Source organism: Sturnira hondurensis, unplaced genomic scaffold (genome assembly GCF_014824575.4).
Source record: "Sturnira hondurensis isolate 20B ecotype Veracruz unplaced genomic scaffold, ASM1482457v3 Scaffold0015596, whole genome shotgun sequence".
NCBI classification, from domain to species: domain Eukaryota; kingdom Metazoa; phylum Chordata; class Mammalia; order Chiroptera; family Phyllostomidae; genus Sturnira; species Sturnira hondurensis.
In genome coordinates this window covers 17,792,441-17,810,370 of record NW_028088227.1, presented here as the reverse complement: position 1 = coordinate 17,810,370, position 17,930 = coordinate 17,792,441, and the positions used below count along the sequence as shown (strand labels likewise).

General features: G+C 40.3%; 1 protein-coding gene and 1 pseudogene across 1 annotated transcript in view; both read left to right on the top strand.

The window, feature by feature from the left end:
- Positions 1 to 17,152, top strand: part of ROS1 (ROS proto-oncogene 1, receptor tyrosine kinase) — a 106,375-nt gene extending 89,223 nt beyond the window's left edge. The window contains exons 43-45 of the mRNA XM_037065112.1: positions 7,651 to 7,814; positions 15,997 to 16,349; positions 16,868 to 17,152. Coding sequence (XP_036921007.1) covers positions 7,651 to 7,814; positions 15,997 to 16,307 — 475 coding nt within the window. The 3' untranslated portion in view covers positions 16,308 to 16,349; positions 16,868 to 17,152. The remainder of the gene's footprint in view (positions 1 to 7,650; positions 7,815 to 15,996; positions 16,350 to 16,867) is intronic.
- Positions 550 to 1,105, top strand: LOC119000332 (60S ribosomal protein L9-like; annotated as a pseudogene).
- Positions 17,153 to 17,930: the final 778 nt, after the last annotated feature.

Here is a 17,930-nt window from a genome sequence, read left to right as displayed (position 1 = left end):
TGAAAATTGAAAGATTCATTTAAGTAGGAAAATATTGTTTAAAAGTTGGATTGCATTTGTTGATATAGCTGACATTGAGATATAGTACTAATGAAAATTACATAAATTGTTATCTGTTTATGAATTTAACATGTAATGACTGAATATTAGTGACTCTATCAAACTGATCCTGGCCACTATTGAATTCTAATAAATTTGTAATCCTCAAAGAGTAGATGATTTTGATCTAATTATAAACAAAAACAAGTGAATTTATTATTTTTTAAAACGTTTTATTTACTTATCTTTAGAGGGAAAGGGAAGGAGAGAAGGAGAGAAATATCAATGTATGGTTGCCTCTCATGCATCCCCTGCTGGGAACTGGCCTGCAACCCGGGCATGTGCCCTGACTGGGAATCAAACCATGGTTATTTGGTTCCTGGGCCTGCACTCAATCCACTGAGCTACGCCAGCCAGGACACCAAGTTATTTTTGCTGAGTACTAATCCACCTTTATGGGAACCACCTCAGCAGAAATATTGTCCCGAGTTTCTTTGCTGCAGTGCGAGGATGAAGGCCCTTCTCAGCAGTCAGACCGTCGACATTCCAGAAAATGTCGACATCACTCTGAAGGGATGCACAGCTCTTGTGAAGGGCCCCAGAGGCACCCTGTGGAGGGACTTCAATCATACCAATCTAGAACTCAGTGTCCATGACAGGAAAAAGAAGAGGTGACAAATGATGGGGAAATGAAAAGGAACTGGCCACTGTTCACACTATCTGTAGTCACGAACAGAACATGACCCAGGGTGGTACTCCGGGCTTTCATTACAAGACGAGATCTGTGTCCGCCCATTACCCCATTAATGAGGATATTCAGGAGAATGGTTTTCTTGTTGAAATCAGAAATTTCTTGGGGTTTGGATGAGTGTAGACATTGCATTTTCATTATCTCAAGACCAGAAAGATGAGTTGATTCTTGAAGAAAACTACATTGAGCATCCATCAAGTTCAGCTGCTTTGATTCAGCAGCTGCAACAGTTAAAAACAAGGACATCAGAAAAAGTTTGGGTGGCATCTTGTTCCTGAGAAAGGAACAGTTCACAGGCTGATGAATAAGATCTAAGTTGTTCAGCTATAGACAGAACAAAGTGCCAAATAATTCCTCAGACTTACTTGCAATATTTTAAACATGCGAGAAAAGACACATTGATTTGAGAGAAAAAAAATCAAGTCTTGAGACTTTTCCCAAGAGTTTTACCCAGGAAGTTTCTAAAAGAACATGCAAGCAAGAAGTATAAATTTATCTGATATATGCACAATACCATACCAAGGACTGTGTGATACTCAGAGGTGTTTGAAACAGGGTTGTGTTTCTTCAGCATCTCAGAATGTATTTTGAAGGAAAAGACACTCAAATGGAGCAGCTGGATAACAAGCCAACATGTAATAAAGTGCTAAACTGTGTGGTACAGGCAAGCGCAAAAGGAATTAGCAGTATGCGGATACACACCATGATTGTCCTGCCTTGACTATGCTGTGTTATTTAGAGGATTATTCAGACTGGAGCCAAAAGATGATTAAGAACTGGGCACCTTGTTTGGATGTTTTCCTGGTGGATGTTTTCATATTATTTAAACCTTCCAGCTAGAAGAGGAAGATTTGAATCACTGCTCGTTTATGATTTAGCGTTTACGATGCAGCATCTTAGATATTTACAGGAAGGTTAATTACACATGTGCATGAACAAGTTTGATGATAGTGCCTAGAAATATGCTTCAGATATTTGGGGAGAGGTGGGAAGAATCCTGTAAGTTACAGATGAGGAATTATACACAATTTAAAAAACTTAGATCAAGGTTTGAGGAGAAAGCCAGCATACCTGAATATGAAATACATTTTTATTAAATGATAAGCAAACTAATAATTATTTTGCATTTTTTACATCTATCAAACAGTCATAAAATTTTCCCAGAATCTCAATCAAATGAAATTTTCATTGTGTTGTTAAAATTTACCTGGAGTAAGCACTTTAGGAATCACTGAGTTATATATTTTGATTGATATGCTCATTTATATTATTTGTCGAATGGAGAGGTATTGTGGAGCAGAAAAGTGTAGGAATGTTGAACTTTGCTCTAATCCAAAGGTATCTAAAATGCAACTGGAAGGAGGAGGGAGAATGTGTGCTAGAAAAGCATTCCTGATTATAAGTAGGAAAAGATAATAATCTACATAATATATTCTTGATTTTTCAGTTGGATACATTCATGCTTTAATTTTATAAAGATATAGTTGTCATGAAGCCAAATTTTCCATTGGTAGTTTTGAAGTCCATTCAAACACCAGTCATTGAAAAGTAAACAATACTCCCAGCTGTCTCTCAAAGTGCTGTACAACTCTCAGAGCCCAGGAAGGGTTAACTCATTGCCAACCAGGAAAACAAGCTGTGCTAGGAAATGGAGCTCTGAGCAATGCCATTCAATCTGGCCAAGGCCTTAAGTTGTCACGATAAAGATTAACTACTCTCCTTAGAGTACAGAGGGAACTGATTTTTATTTGAAGCAGTTCTATGAGATCACAGGCCCAGCTTAGAGGGTTGAAAGTCTGCACTGAGCCATGCTGCACCTTCTATTCACTGCTTAAATTCTCAGCACCTGGATGCACTCGGGGTCAGGTGAGCCCATAGATGGATATGCTGTGTTCAGCTATTAATGGAATGCAGGAGTTCAAGCATTCCCCCTTCTTCCCGTAGCCTGGGATGTGTGGTGGAAAGCCCAGTCCTCAGTGCTCTCTTTGGCTTTCAGTGCACACAACAACCACACCACTCTCAAGAAGAAACAGGATCAAAGGGCAATCTGCTTCAAGTGACAGCTCTTTGGGGTTCTCTGACAGATGTATCCCAGTGGCAACCGGAATTACCAGAGAGCTCCTCAAATGGATGGAGCAACAATGGGAGAACATGAAGTTCACCATCTTATTTTTACCCCTTAAAAATATGTGCACCCAGATGCTAATGAGTCTCCCCAGGATTGGAATAATGAGTAAGAGAGTTCTTAAAATCAGTATTTTATGTGCCTAGTTTAAATACCTATAGACACTCACCCTCTTAATACTGAAAGATGCCAACTTAATACTGAAAGTTGTCTTCTGTTGGATTTTAATTGACTTGTGAATCCAAGGCCTTTACTCATAGACACTAAAAATGAACATGGTTAACAAGTCTCATGTTATTTTGAAAAAAATCAGGCAAAGAGTAGTAAAGGGCTGGCATAGTGAATGAAGGAATTTGAATCTGAACACTTAGCTAAATGAGATATTTCAAGTATAATGAGCATGTGTCTGTGTACAACTGAAGCAACCAGTCCGGATAAATTTTAACAACAGTAAAATACCTGTACATTTATTTAGAATAATACGTTTGAATATTTGTAACTGTAAGTGAGTGCAAATATCTAAGGCATGATAATGAAATGTGACAAGTGCCTATTCGTAATGAAAAACTTCTATGTCAAAAGAATAGTTGTTATTAATTTACCTGAAGGCTGCAAGAAATGCATTTTCAGGATTAAATTCTTTTTTTTAAAGATTTTATTTATTTATTTATCTTTAGAGGGGAAGGAGAGAGGGAGAGAAACATCAATGTATGGTTGCCTTTTGTGCATCCCCTGCTGGTAGTTAGCCTGCAAGGAACCGGCCTGCAACCCAGGCATGTGCCCTGACTGGGAATCGAACCGCGACTGTCTGGTTCGCAGGCCCGCGCTCAATCCACTGAGCTATGCCAGCCAGGGAGGATTAAATTCTTGAAAGCTCCTTCACTTTATTTCACCTCCAGCTTAATGCTATTAAGAGCCCATGTTGTACTCTTTACTTTTAAATGACTGTTGCTTTATAGACTTCTTCTTTGCTTAATGTGTTGCTGTTCAGTGTTCACTGGTCCCTGGATCAGGGGACAGAAAGGTTTTATAGGCTACAAGATCATATGTTTTTGCCATCAAATAATTAAGAATAGTCATTAGATTCAAAGTAGATAAAGTCTCCGTCAGTGAAAAAATAGGAATATCTGCTTAAATAAACTGCACAGAGTAAACAAGAGGCTGAACCTTCAGAGGGCAGTGTGCAGGGGTGAGGTGCAGTGTGGCCGAGTGGCAGCTGTCGACATGGCTGCCGTCTCCTTCTCCCCTTCCTTCTTGCTTTTTCTTTCTCTCTGTCCTAAATGATTTCCTTTCAGTGTTTTAAAATCCTTTGTAGAATGAGGCAGGTCAGAAATAAGTACACTAAATAAAAATTGTGTAGTTGAAGTATGAGAAGCCTTGAGAGATCCTATTTTTTGCTGATGTCTTTGAATTAATAACTTTTTTTCAGAAAGAAAATGCTTCCTGTGGAGAATTATGCTTTACTTTCTTCTTACGCCTCCTGAAGCAACTCTTAGGCTAGTCATCAAGATTTTACTCTATTATTCAAAATACTTGAAAATGCTTTCTTTCAAATCTAATCGTTTTTATTGGGATCATTGTATCAGCCCTGTTTCCAAATGCCACATGTTCTATTAAAAATTAGGTTCTCAGCTGTGATTCTAATTTTTAAAAAAATTGAGACAGCCCTGGCTGGTGTAGCTCAGTGGATTGAGCATGGGCCTGCAAACCACACGATCGAAGTTCGATTCCCAGTCAGGGCATATGCCTGGGTTGCAGGCCTGTTCCCAGCAGGGAACTCACGAGAGGCAACCATATATTGATGTTTCTCTCCTTCTCCCCTTCCCTTCCTCTCTAAATATAAATAAATAAATAAAAATCTTTAAAAAAAGAATTGAGACAAATTTGGCACTCTGTATCCAGAATGTGAATTCATTGTTATAAATATGAAAAAACATCAGATCAATACTAGGAAATAGACCATAGTGATTTCTCCATAGTGCTCCATATTCAGTACTAACTCCAAGCTGAGATGCTTGTCAAGAAATGAAAGAGCTGGAAGGAGAATTTGCACAGCAAATTAAAATGAAATGGAGATTATAATTCCTACAATGGACACTAGCTCATCTCAATACAGTACCCAGAATGATTTGCAGATCATTGTCTCCTACAATTGAATATGTCCTTGCTCTAGCTCCATTGCCTCTGTCTTAGTCCAAACCACCATTATCCTTCACCTCCTCTTCTTTAATAATGTCGTATCTTCCAACTTGTTCCTCTACCACCCATTTTCCACACCTGTCAGCTAGAATAACCCTTTAAAAATATAAAAATCATGCCTATTTAAAAACTTTCAACAGCTTACCATGGTAGTGTCATAAGTCCAGCTCCTGGCCAGGTCTATGCGACCTGCGTGATCTCGCCTCCTCCTCTGACCTCATCTCCTCTGCTCTGCTCCTCAGTGACAGCTCTTCAGCCACACTGGCTTTCTTTCAGATTCTGAAGTGTGCCAAGCTCTTTCCAAATTTAGAAATTTACACATGCTTTTACCTTCTTCTAGTACGTTCCCTGACTCCCATCCTCACCCTATTCCCATGACTAGCATCTTAGTTTCCAACCAAGTTCTCTGCTTAAATGTCACCTCTGCACGGGGGCCTCCTGTGAGCAACTTACCCAAACTGTTCTGTCTTTGTTGGATGTTACATTGTTTACGTCAGCACTTTTAAAATAACTTCTATTTTGTGATTTCATATTTATCTGTTGGTACAGTAGTCCTAATATTTTAAAATACTTCTCAATGGAAGTTTCTTTATGAGTTTTTCTCCCCCTGCTCCTGATTAACCTTATAATGCCAGAAAAGAGAGAGAGAGAGAGAGAGAGAACAGGTAGTTGACCTTTTCAGTAAGGCAGTAGACTTGAAAACCAAGCTGAGAGGAGAGAGGGTTATCTAGACTCTTTTGGCTTCTTGTTACCATATTAAATGCCAGTTTGGGTGACTTGCACCCACAATTCTATGTAAGGATGATCTAATAAAAAAGAGAAACTTTATCTAATAAAAAAGTAAGTCAGTGGAAACACCGCTCCTGCTAAGCCCTTGAGAAGCATAGGAAGAAAAGACCTTGACAGATAAAGGCAGGAGGGTGAAGATGTTGGATGTTTAGGTCCTGCAACCTTCTCTATAGGGTTCAATCAGATTAGATGTGGGCAACATCAAGGTCATGAAGCAACTGCCCATTCCTCTCAGTGTGGGAGGATGGCAAGGAGATCATTAAGCAAGGAACACCCCCCCCACACATTGACATGGAGACCCAGCATCACGAAGGAGGTACAATGGCATGTTTACACAGAGAACATCTAGTTCAAACTTTTAAGCCTCCTTTGTTTCCCACATGGGTGAACTTTTTGATGAAAGCTAGAGATTAGGCCAGGGAGCACCCTGTGGGTATACAGCAGAAACGGGAATGGATTCCCTGGGCCTTGTCTGCAGATATAGTGTGCAGTGCAGCCTCAGGACAGAAAGGGCTTCAGCTAGAAAGAGAAAAGGAAAGGCCAATTCACTGGGGATGGGCCCAAAGACAAGGTAAAGAGATCAGAGACGGTAGATAGCAGCTGGTGCCCACAGCAGGATGGACCAAACCAGTCATTGCTGTGGAATTCACGATCATTCCACTCTGAGACTGTGAAGATCCAAGGGACAGTGGGGTCCAAAGGATGCCTTCACTGTGCCCCTGTACGTCACACAAGACTTTCACCCAATGTATGTCCTGACATTATCTTGGATAAAAGGACAGAAGGAGTAGAACTAGCCTAAAAATAAGATAAATTGAACTATTATCCAGAAAAGACTGAGCATTCCTACCAAGATTATTTAAAATACTGAATTGGACGAGGTGGTGAACTGCATTCATTAAATGAGGTTAATTTTCTTCTGCCAGATGGGGATTCTGGGAAAGAACTAATCAGTTACAAACAATATAGAAGAGCTACATTTTTCTGCTTATATCAATTGTAGTGAGATACATTTTATCACCTTCCTACATCTACAATAAAAATATATTCTTATGAAGACAGGTGCCACACTGTCACATTGCTAGCTCTTGATACACTGCTAGTGTAATAAAAGTTCAACAAAGTAATTAATTATTTATTGAACAAATGGGCACTGGTTAAGAGTGCTGCACAGATATTTCTTAGACAACTGCTAAGGAAAAGATAATGTTTAATCAACCAGCTGTTCATGTCTGGGAAAGCTGAGTCTCTTGACAGAGTAAAGGAAGAATAAAAACATTAGGATCAAATACGGTTTCTGCTTCTGGTTGTACCACAAAACATCTGTGTGGACTGGAGTAACCTTAGATTTGGCTTTAGATATTAAGGTATGAGTGCAAAGTCTTTTTAACCTTCAGTAACTTTTATAGCTCTTAGCTCCCCTATGTGTTGAGGAAACATTTTCTATCTATCTATCTATCTATCTATCTACCTACCTGCCTACCTACCTACCTGGATTAATAACTGTTAAAATATTGTCAGCTTTTCAAAAGAAAATTGTTATCCAATAAATGTAGTAATTTTGCAGGTTACTATTAAATAAGGACCAAAAAGTTTGTGCTGGTTCATTTATATCAATAATAAAAAACTGGCAATAACTCAAAATCTTTTTCTCCTAAAATGACCTTTCCTGGGCTTTGTTATGAGTAATTGTTGCCTAACGACATCCAATCACCATTCACTTTCCTGCCTTTACTCACACATCCAGGTGGAAACTAATGACCCAGTGCTGGGCTCAAGAACCTGACCAAAGACCCACTTTCCATAAAATTCAAGACCAGCTTCAGTCATTCAGAAACTTCTCCTTGAATAGTATTTCTCAGTGCAGAGAAGAAGTGAAACCCAGTGGAATCATAAATAAAGGCTTTGAAGGTAAGTTTGATTATTTGTCAAAACATTCTGGTTTTCTCTCCATTGTGGACTGAACAAGGTTGAAATGAAATATAGAAGAGATTTTACAGTGGGTATCATCATCATAATACTTAAGAGCTTATTTTAGTGGTCTGTGAAAATAACTTTGATTTGTGCACTACATTTAGAAAAGAGATGTGGTCTATGAATTTATAATCTCAGGTAGTAAAGAGAAAAATTAACCAGCTACAGTACATTGCCATGAGGTCTGTTCTCCCCCCACCTCCCGCCCTCCCAACCCCTTCAAAGCAGTTTGGACCTCAAGTGCAGAATTGAGTTAAGTGTAGACTCTTAGTTTGTAGTCCATTATCATCACTGGTCTATGCAGGGCTTCTCTTTTATTTTGTTTGTTTAGTCCCTTTACCTCTATATTCCTCTCTTGTTCCAGTTTCTTCCTCCCCCTGCCAGACAACCATCGTAGTTTTCAATGTCTATCATTTTATCTGTATATGTTCCTGCTAATTGTATACTGTATGCACAGATGCTATTGTGTTGTGTAATGCTTCTCGTCTTTTCCCATCAAGCACTGAGAGCCATCTATGTTGATATGTGTGTATCTAACCCATTGGTTCCAAACGCTGAGTATTTCTGCGATGATTATTGTAGTGGGTCATACCCTGCTACAGTCTAGTCTGGTTTTGCCACTTCAGTATTTTAATAATCAAGAGAAGAATCTTCTAGAGCCATTCACAGTGATGGAGAGACTAGACCTTATAGTTCTATGAAGAGTACAAAATGTAATTAAAACACAGTGGTCACTTGATTCATTTCCAAAACCAGATTTGTAATACGATTGCTTAATTGGCTGCAGCAAAATGAATTTTAAAATGATCACTTCCAGCTGCTTTAGAACTTCTTCCCATTATTAGTTCACAGTCACCCCACTTTTGTTTTCAAATCCAAGAGCTTAGATACAAACCTGGAAAGATGGATCATGACTCAGAATCTCTCAGAAATTAGGCCTCTCGGTCTTTGCAGTGATTGGCTGGTGACTGTCACGGAGTCTCCCCACTATTGCAGCACGTGGTGAGACCTTCACCTTGACTAATAACAGGGAAAAGTAAGAAACTCAAGGATGAATACCCTCTTGCTGTGTTTGGTGTGTTTCTAATTGCATATTTTGAGAAACTTGGAATAGGCGACACGAATGGAGATAGGACTCTGATCACGTGACTTCTGTGACATAAACAGCTAGGTGACAGATTGGAAAGGCCCTGCTCTCTATTCGCATGCATAGCCTTGTCCGATAAGCCTTGTTAACCATCTCACACTGTCTCCGCCTGCCTTCTCATTGTGGGGCTGAGCTGATTCGGAGAGTGGGGCCGAGAGGGGGGGCGCGTTATATAACCGCTGCACAACCCCATCCTTGCGGCGAGTTCTGGACATAACACTTGTCTATGTGACGATCACAAAGGATAAGGAAAAACATACCTGCGAGCGTTCTAGATGCCATCAAGTCTGTCTCCTTTTCTAAGCACTTACTTAATGCATTTCTTTGAATTTTTGTTAAAATTTTTCAAAATTATTTCAGCAAATAGTTATTAATTTTTGCCTAAGGTATAGTGTTAAGCACCTGAATTCAATGTGTTTCATTGGGCTGCTTTAAAGAAAAAGAAAGAAGAGGCAAGAATATTTCTTTCCCTTTTGAGAGTAGAGTCAGTTTCTTTACATTTTTTATGTAAAGTTTTATAGTGCGCTCTGTTTCTACTGGTGAATTTGAGTCGTCCCTGTCATAAGGACAACTGTCCCTATGTCCCTTTCATAGAGACATGGGGCTGTGTCTCTATCCGCAGGAAAGATGGGGATCCTGCATCACTGCTGAATGATCCTGTTTCGCTCAAGCCATTTGACTCTGCTCCTGCTTGGTTTGATTCTTATTTGTGTAACCTGATGTGTGAAATTTTAGAGGAACCACGATCTGGAGTGGTGTGCTAGTGTGTAAACGACGTCTTTTCTTCCTGAGATAGATTAGTTGCAGTAGCTGGGTTGAGTTGAATGTGTAGGATCTGAAAGGCAAGCAGCATATAGTTTTGCTTACCTGGAACTGGAAGCATGGTTTTCTTACTAAATCACTGCTCTTATCTCCAAAAGAAGCATGTAACTGATAGGACTCTGATGCCGATTTGTTTGTGGACATTATTTCTGTAGGCCTTATGAAATTAAACACAATCACCTTTTAAAGATTTAAAAAGAATTTTATGTTGTTTTGCATCAATCATAAAAATGATTGCTGGTTTCTTTCTGATTTCCTTTTTAACATTGCCAGTAATTAATCTCATTGACAGTTCTTGTTATATTACTTATAACTGTATCTAGAGATCTCTATTATAAAGTAATTTATATTTATTGTTTAAAACCTAAAATGACCTAAACAGAGTAAAAAGTAAAAGTCTCTTGCTTCCTACCTGTCTTCACTCCCCAGTGCTAGCCACGGTTTGCAATTTGGTTATATGCCTCCAGGTGTTTTATATGCATATACAGCCATTCACAGAAATGTTCATTTGAGTATGTTTGTACATATACTGGCTGAATTCAGGGATAAAATTTAGGTAATCTGGAGGAATACATGAGTTGTAGATTCTCTGGTCAGTTCTCCACTATGTTTTTTCCTTACAAATAAGCTTACTTTTAAAGATTTAGTGAGCAGATGATTTTATATTGTATCTTCTGCTGGAAACCACATTCTATGTGGTCAACGAGAAGAAATCTGTGCTCTGGGGNCAGCTGGTTCCCTGCAGGCCAACTCCCAGCAGGGGACACATGAAAGGCAACCATACATTGATATTTCTCTCCCTCTCTCCTTCCTCTCTGAAGATAAATAAATAAAATCTTTAAAAAAAAAAGATTTAGTGAGCAGATGATTTTATATTGTATCTTCTGCTGGAAACCACATTCTATGTGGTCAACGAGAAGAAATCTGTGCTCTGGGGGAGTCCAGAGGAAGGATGCTGAATCCGCACTGCCTGGCAGAGGGGGAGTTAATAAAAGTCACTGGGAGGAAGTTATTTCTAAGCTGAGTTCTGCCGGGAGGTGAGGAAAAAACTGTATTTCAGAATAGCAGTAGCAGTGTGTGTAAAGGCAAGCAATAACAGAGAATGAGGGGTACCTAGATCTGCATGTTGCTTATCATACACTAGGGTGGGAAATGCAAGTGATGAAGCCAGAGGGGGTAGTGCAGGCCAGAAATAAAAATTAATGAAAGCTGAATGAATGAATGGTCACAGGTGTAGAGAGAAGGAAATGGACTCAGAGTTACCATGGAGCTAGATTCTATAGGATGTGGTATCTAATTTGGTGAAGAAGAGAGAGAAGAAAATAGTGAGCCCCAGTGATGTGAGAAGCTCAGTGAAAAGCAGTGCTCTTCCCAGAGATGGGACCGTAGGAGGAGGAACAGGATTGGCATGTTTGGTTTGAGTTGGGTGTGGGGTAAGTGGGGAAGCCCAGTATACAGTTGTAAGGTCTGTCTTGTAAATACAGGTAATTGACGTCCAGCGTGTGGATAAGGTCATTGATTTCAAGGGCACAGACTAAGAAGGGAAGTGATCAGTGAGCGAGACACAGAAAACTGCCAGTACAGGAAGGACTGATGAAGTAATAAAACAGGGGTGGGGCATGGAGAGGAGAAGCGGAGAAGCAGGAGGGAAAAGAAGACAGCTGTGACTGCATCGTCATAGAAACCCAAAGGACAGGGGCTCAGGGAGGAGGGAGTGACCAGATGCCGCAGACGTGAAGTTCCAGAGGGATACAGGAATTTGCAGTTGACTTGTATTATATTTTAAAATCCAACTCTTTGCTCATTGAATCCTTTCCTTCTAATATGTGCAGAGTTTTTATAAAAATCACGGGAGGCTGCCATAATGGGTGCCAGAGGCCCTGACAGGTCAGCCCTACCTCCGGCTCTACCACAAGTCTCCACGCACCCTTGGGAAAATCTTTTTACCATTTTGCATTACCTCGTTCACCTATGAGGCTGAGATAAGCAACAAACAATGCTCACAGTAAATATACAGAACAAGACCCTTTTTGAAGTGTTTTTAATAACACTAACAGCTAATTTTATTTTAGCCTTTTTGTCCTGTGCCACTGGCTGTTTTATGCAGGTAAAATCATTAGGCCCTCACACTAGGCCTATGATGTGGGTATTTTTATAATCGCATTTGACGGAAGAGGAGGCTGAAGTGTAGCGACTCGCCCCCCGCCCCCCCCCCATCGTGCCGCTGAGGTGGGGTTGGAGTCCTGGTTCCATTCCAGAGCCTGTGCGCTCTGCCTTCCCAGCCGTGGCTGGGGAAGGACTCCGCCCGCAGGCTCTACTCTCTCCGATTCCGTGTCAGTAGTGGGTGCTCAGCTGGCAGGAGTGAAAAATCATTACTTGTGGCCCACTGGGAGAGATACACCAATTGGGTATGAAATCTACTTAGTGCCAAGTTTTGGCAGACTTAATGAAAATTCTAAATAGTGTTCAGAAACATAGAGAAGCAGACATTAATATGTAGAATAATGATGCAGAAAGAGATTAACTGGGAAAGTAACTAAACTTTTATAATTTAGACAGAAACAAACAATTCTGTGACACAGACACATAATTTTAGGGGAAAGGGAAAATCTCATTTTGTTATTTACAATGCATGTAATTCCTGAAGGTAAGAAATAGTAACAGATATGGAAATTGCTAAAAATTTTGATAGAGAAGTGATTGAACCAAAGGGGCAGAGAAGAGAGAAGAAATAGAATGAAAGGTGGAGTTTGCATATTAGCAAAGCATGGAATTCAAGGAACAGTTCCTTCAAGTCAAGCCTAACCTTAATTACCTTTTTAATGAAAGAGAATATGTTTGGTAACATTTTGCTGCTTTGCAGACTGGTACGCATATTTAGCAAAGCAGTGTGATGTCTGTTTTCATTGTTATTGTCGGACACATATAAGAACATAAGAAAGTGTTGGGAAGACTTTTTTGGAAAATAATAAAGGGTATTAGGATTACATGGAGCAATAATTCCATGCCTATCCCATGGTCCTACTGACCTAATGGGGTGGAGAGGGGATAGAGAGAGAAGTAACATATCTGGGCATCTAGTAAAAATATCTCAGTGACTTCATCCCAGCATTTGTGTAAACACCGCCTCATCAGTCCCAGAGAGTTCCACAGGAAACAAATCTAAATACTCCTCTGCTGTTCTAAACATAGCCAGTCAGCCGGCATATGTCTCGCCTGTTAATACCCTGTCTTACTTGAAGTTTTTATTTTAATATTTCTCTCTAAAAGAGAGGGTTGCTGAGTACATGCTGTCTTTATTCAGAGTGTCTGTTTTGAGATTTGACTTGTGGGCTTTCTACTCAGGAGTCTTTAAAGAAAAATAAACAAGCAACCTTCCTCCCCAACCCCGCATCTCTTTACGCAATAAGATGTACTGATTGCTGAAAGCCTGCCAGGGTCAGGTTACTAAGTATCGCTCTAAGCAGCACGAACCAATGAAGTAGTTAGCTAATGATTTTTCTGGGACGTACCTGCAGAATTTGTATAAAACATTTATTTGCCTTATATTAAATTTTTTTCACTCACCAATAGGCAAACAATGTAAAATCTTATTTCATTAGAAAGTTTCCTGATGTGCTGTTTAATGGGTTAAAAATATGGCAGTGAGTAGCTAGACTTATACTGTAGATTTCAGTTTTTGTTGAAATTCTAATTTTTATATACTTTTTAGGAATAGCCTAATTTCATCAATACTTTGGGCCTCTGGGCTATTTGAAATTAAACATCCTATTTCTTTCTATCGCTTTGGATAGTTTCTATTACTATTATCATATATAACTAATCTTATGAGTTTCTCAATAGCAATTAATACCTATTGAAAGTACTCATAACATTTAGATCCTTCCTTCACTTAAGTACTAACACAACCTGGCATCTGATCAAGTTATTTCTATGGGGAAGATATTTTACAGCACTGCTCGACCATTTATGTGGTTTGAAAGATGCTCTGATGCTGTCTGAACGTGAGATGATGCCAAAGAGCTCATGAGCCCGCAGCTTGGCCATCCTCTTTGTCCTCAGTGGAAGGGTCTGCCAAAAAATGAGTACATAATAATACAGAGTAGGGACAGTAGCACATGTGCCCTTGTAATAAAATAAGCTTTACATCAGCAGTGGAACTTATGGCCTACACCTGGTAAATAGGTAGGTCCATTCAATTCCAATGAGAAAACATAGATACAATGATGCTTCCCTTGGTCCTTTGACATTTTCTCCTATTTCAGTTTAAACTCATTTTAAATAAATTCAACCTGGATGTATGTCAGGGTTCACTACTAGAGGCCAGCAGGCCTCACCCCACTTTGATGCTCTCCTGCTGGAAGGACAGGGAGGAGAAAGTCAGGGCCATCGTCTAGCTCCTGAAATACTTCTGATTTTTCAAATACACTTTATGAAAGAACAGTAGTATTTCTGATTGTATTTTTTTATCCAGGTACTAGTATCCAGAGATCAGAAAGTACTGATAAAAAACAAGTCTCATGATATACATTTGTGTATTTATCTTGTATTATGTACTGTTGTATTTTAGGTAATATACATTTGCATATTTGTCTTGTACAGTTGTGTAACTTGTATTCCAGGCAATCAAAAAGATTTGTGAAATGTTTCAAAAGCTCTGCTATTAGATTTCAACAAGAATTCTTATACTTTTCTATGTAAGTAGGTCGGCCTTTTGGTAGAGAAAGACAAAAATAGCAGGAGCATAATTGTGAAGAAGGCCTGCTACCCTCTGGCTGCTCATTTTTCTGCTGCCACACCGACATCACACACACCCGTGCTGTGCCTGTCACAGACTCCTGTGGGGCACACTGCTCATCCACATGGGTCCCCTCGTACAGCCCAGCAACTTCCCCTCTTCCTTGGGGGAGGTGAATACGAGGAAACAGACTTGAGCCAGACGGTCTGGGTTCAAATTCCAGCTGTGTGGTTTTGGGCAAATTATTTAACCCCTCTGTGCCTCAGTGGCCTCATCTGTTACATGGGGATAATATTTGTGTTTACTTAATAGAGAATGCATTGTTATATGTTTATGGCTTAGAATAGTGCCTGATACACAGGAAGTACTCTGTACGAGTTACAACTATTGTTATTAATAGGGTATATCATGTCATTTTCCTCCTCCCTCCATCTTGCCATCAGAACTTGCCAAGCCTGTGTCCATTTCCTACCAGCCTTTGGAAGGCAGGAGCACACGCTAGTTTTAAATTTGCCAATCACTGTTCATGGTTTCATAGCTACTCGTCCGGGGCCTGGCAGAGGAGGGCCGGCCACATCTGCTGTCTAGTCCTCCTCAGTCTACACCCAGCACTCTCCTGCAGCAGGACCCTGGTTCTCACTCTTCTCTCTCCCTTGAATCTTCTTCCTAAGATATCCTTGTGAAAATTCTCTCACTTAATTCAGGTGTCTACTTAAATTTTACCTCGTGAGAGAGGGCTTTGCTAACACCTCATCTACAATAACAGCCCCTTTCCCACCATTACTCTCTTGCTCGCTTTTCCACAGAATTTTCCTTCATAGTGCTTATTACCGCCTGACACAGATTTAATGGTCTATGAATTTATTTCCTCTCTTCCCCATGAGAATGTAAACCTCAAAGAGCAAGCAAGTTTGCTTCACTCACTGCTGGGCTATCAATGCCTAGAACACAGCCTGGAACACGTAGTAGGAATCCCATAAATATTATTTTAATACATGATTAAATTACTTAATTTAAAGAAACACATCTTTAAAGAAAGGTGTTCTAGCTGGGATGGCAGGATGGAAGGGTAAGCACTTTAGACAAAAAAGGCCATAATTTCTTCATTTTTATCACGAAGACCACGGCCCGTTCTGCCCATTACGCCAGAAGCAGCTCTGTGCGCCTCAGCACATTTTCTATATCCTGTTATGGCTATAACACATGCCCCCTACGGGGTTGCGTCTGCTTCCCTACTGGACAGGATTAGCCTCGAGGACAGGGAGCATGTCTTGTGTACCTTTGTGTTCCCCAGTGGACCACATAAATGTTCGCTGATCCAAGGTACATAGTTGGTGTTGTAATTCTTATACAGCCTATATTTTACAAATAAAGGAAACCAAATAGATACTAGAATATATTTTTTTTCACAGATGAAGATGGCAACATGATTTGTTTGGATTTGGATGACAGTATGTCAATTGCTTTAATGGAGGCCAAGAACCAAGAAGGGTTAAACTATATGGTACTTGCTACAGAATGCAGCCAAAGTGAAGACAATTCTGAGGGTCCTCTAGGCTCCAAGGAATCTGAATCTTGTGGTCTGAGGAAAGAAGAGAAGGAACCACATGCAGACAAAGGCATCTGCCAAGAAAAACAAGTGGCTTACTGCCCTCCTGGCAAGCCTGAAGGCCTGAACTATGCCTGTCTCACTCACAGTGGACATGGAGATGGGTCTGATTAACAACTCTGGTTGGGAAATGCAGAGTTGAGATAAATGCTCCCAGTAAGTAGTTACCGAGTGGAAACCCTAGTAAAATGATAAACCTGGCAGTTGTCTATGACTCTGAATTAACACTGGGAGGTTCCTGAATTCTAATCTTGGTTCTAAGAACCACTTGGTTTCAGTTCTGACAATCCCTATACCCACTGTCTAAACTTCAGCAAGATTCTGAGGTGGACTGCTGAGCATTTAGAAAGCTTAGGAAGACTCATGAGTCTGGAAGGGAAACTGCTCTCCTTTACCCTGGAGGACACTTAGACCTGCCCACCCTTCAGTCTGGGTGGTAACCAGAACACCTGGGACAGACATGACCGTTCAAAGACCTGGAGGAGCGGGGGGAGAAGCATGCTCAGGGGTCCAACTGAACTACAGATCTTCCTGAAAGGAGCTGAGAAATAACTAAATAACTCTACACCTCCCAAAGGAACCAGCACCTGTGGCGTAAGAAACCATGTGAAAAGCTACTGCTATAATAAAATGCTGCCTTTAATGACTATTCTAAAAGATTTTGTATTTTGAAGGTTTTGAAGTAATGAAAGTGGAGTCCTGAAGATGTTTAAACCCTAAAGTTGAACACTGAGTGGTAGAAAAATCTCTCTGTGACTTACGTACTGTCATGGAAATGAGCTAATATGAAAATTGTTTTTATTTGCTGTATCTATTTTACATATAAAATACTTAAGATCCTGTTTAGTATCAAAATGTCCTTAAGACTAAGTATAAATGATTATACAATGCTAATTAAAGCTCTGTGATTTTTAGAAACTACATGAAATAATAAATACCCAAATGAGAACTATTTAAAATATTTTTCAGTGAAATGCTCTGATTTAAAAATGATCCTTTTTTTTGCAGCTACCCATTTCAACCTGAAAGTCTTAACTGCTCTAATAGCAACACTAATGAAAGCTTTCTGCATCTTACTAAATTGTGATACACAGGACGTTCGCTAGATATAGAGAAGAACATTTTGATTATAACATTTGCTAAAATCTACTGTGGAAGAAGATCATGTATCCCCTGCCACCTCAGAGACTTTAGTTCATTTTTGGACTTGCCTGGTGTGTGAGGATCTTCACAGATGATTGGCTGAATGGTGAGGAGCATGGGGAAGTCAATGTATTCTGCAGTGAGCAGCTTCCAAGTAAACGTCAGGGTTTGTGGCCACATCTGGTATTCCGCTGAGCAAGGCAGAATGTTCTCTCTGACCTGCTGACCCTTTAATTGGCATTCATCATTCTCTTGGATAGTCCCGCATCTGACACCCCTTTCCGAGTTAGGGAATTCCTCTGCCTCCATCTTCCAGGTGGGAGCTATGCTCCACTCGCTCCTCCAGGATCCTTTGCTGAAAGAAGGCAGGCATGTGACCTGGCCCCCACACCTCAGACTCACCCACCACAGGCGTTTGATAGAGAGCTAAGGATGCACAGGGACAAGGCTCACAGTGAGTCTTTCCTGGTGATGGTGGCAACTGCAGTTGGTCTGGCACAACTGCAGTACCTAGGGCCAGGAGGGTTGGCAGAGCGAATCTAGAGCTTGGTGCCTAGGGCAGCAGGGTAACCAGACTGACCAGTGCTGCTGTCT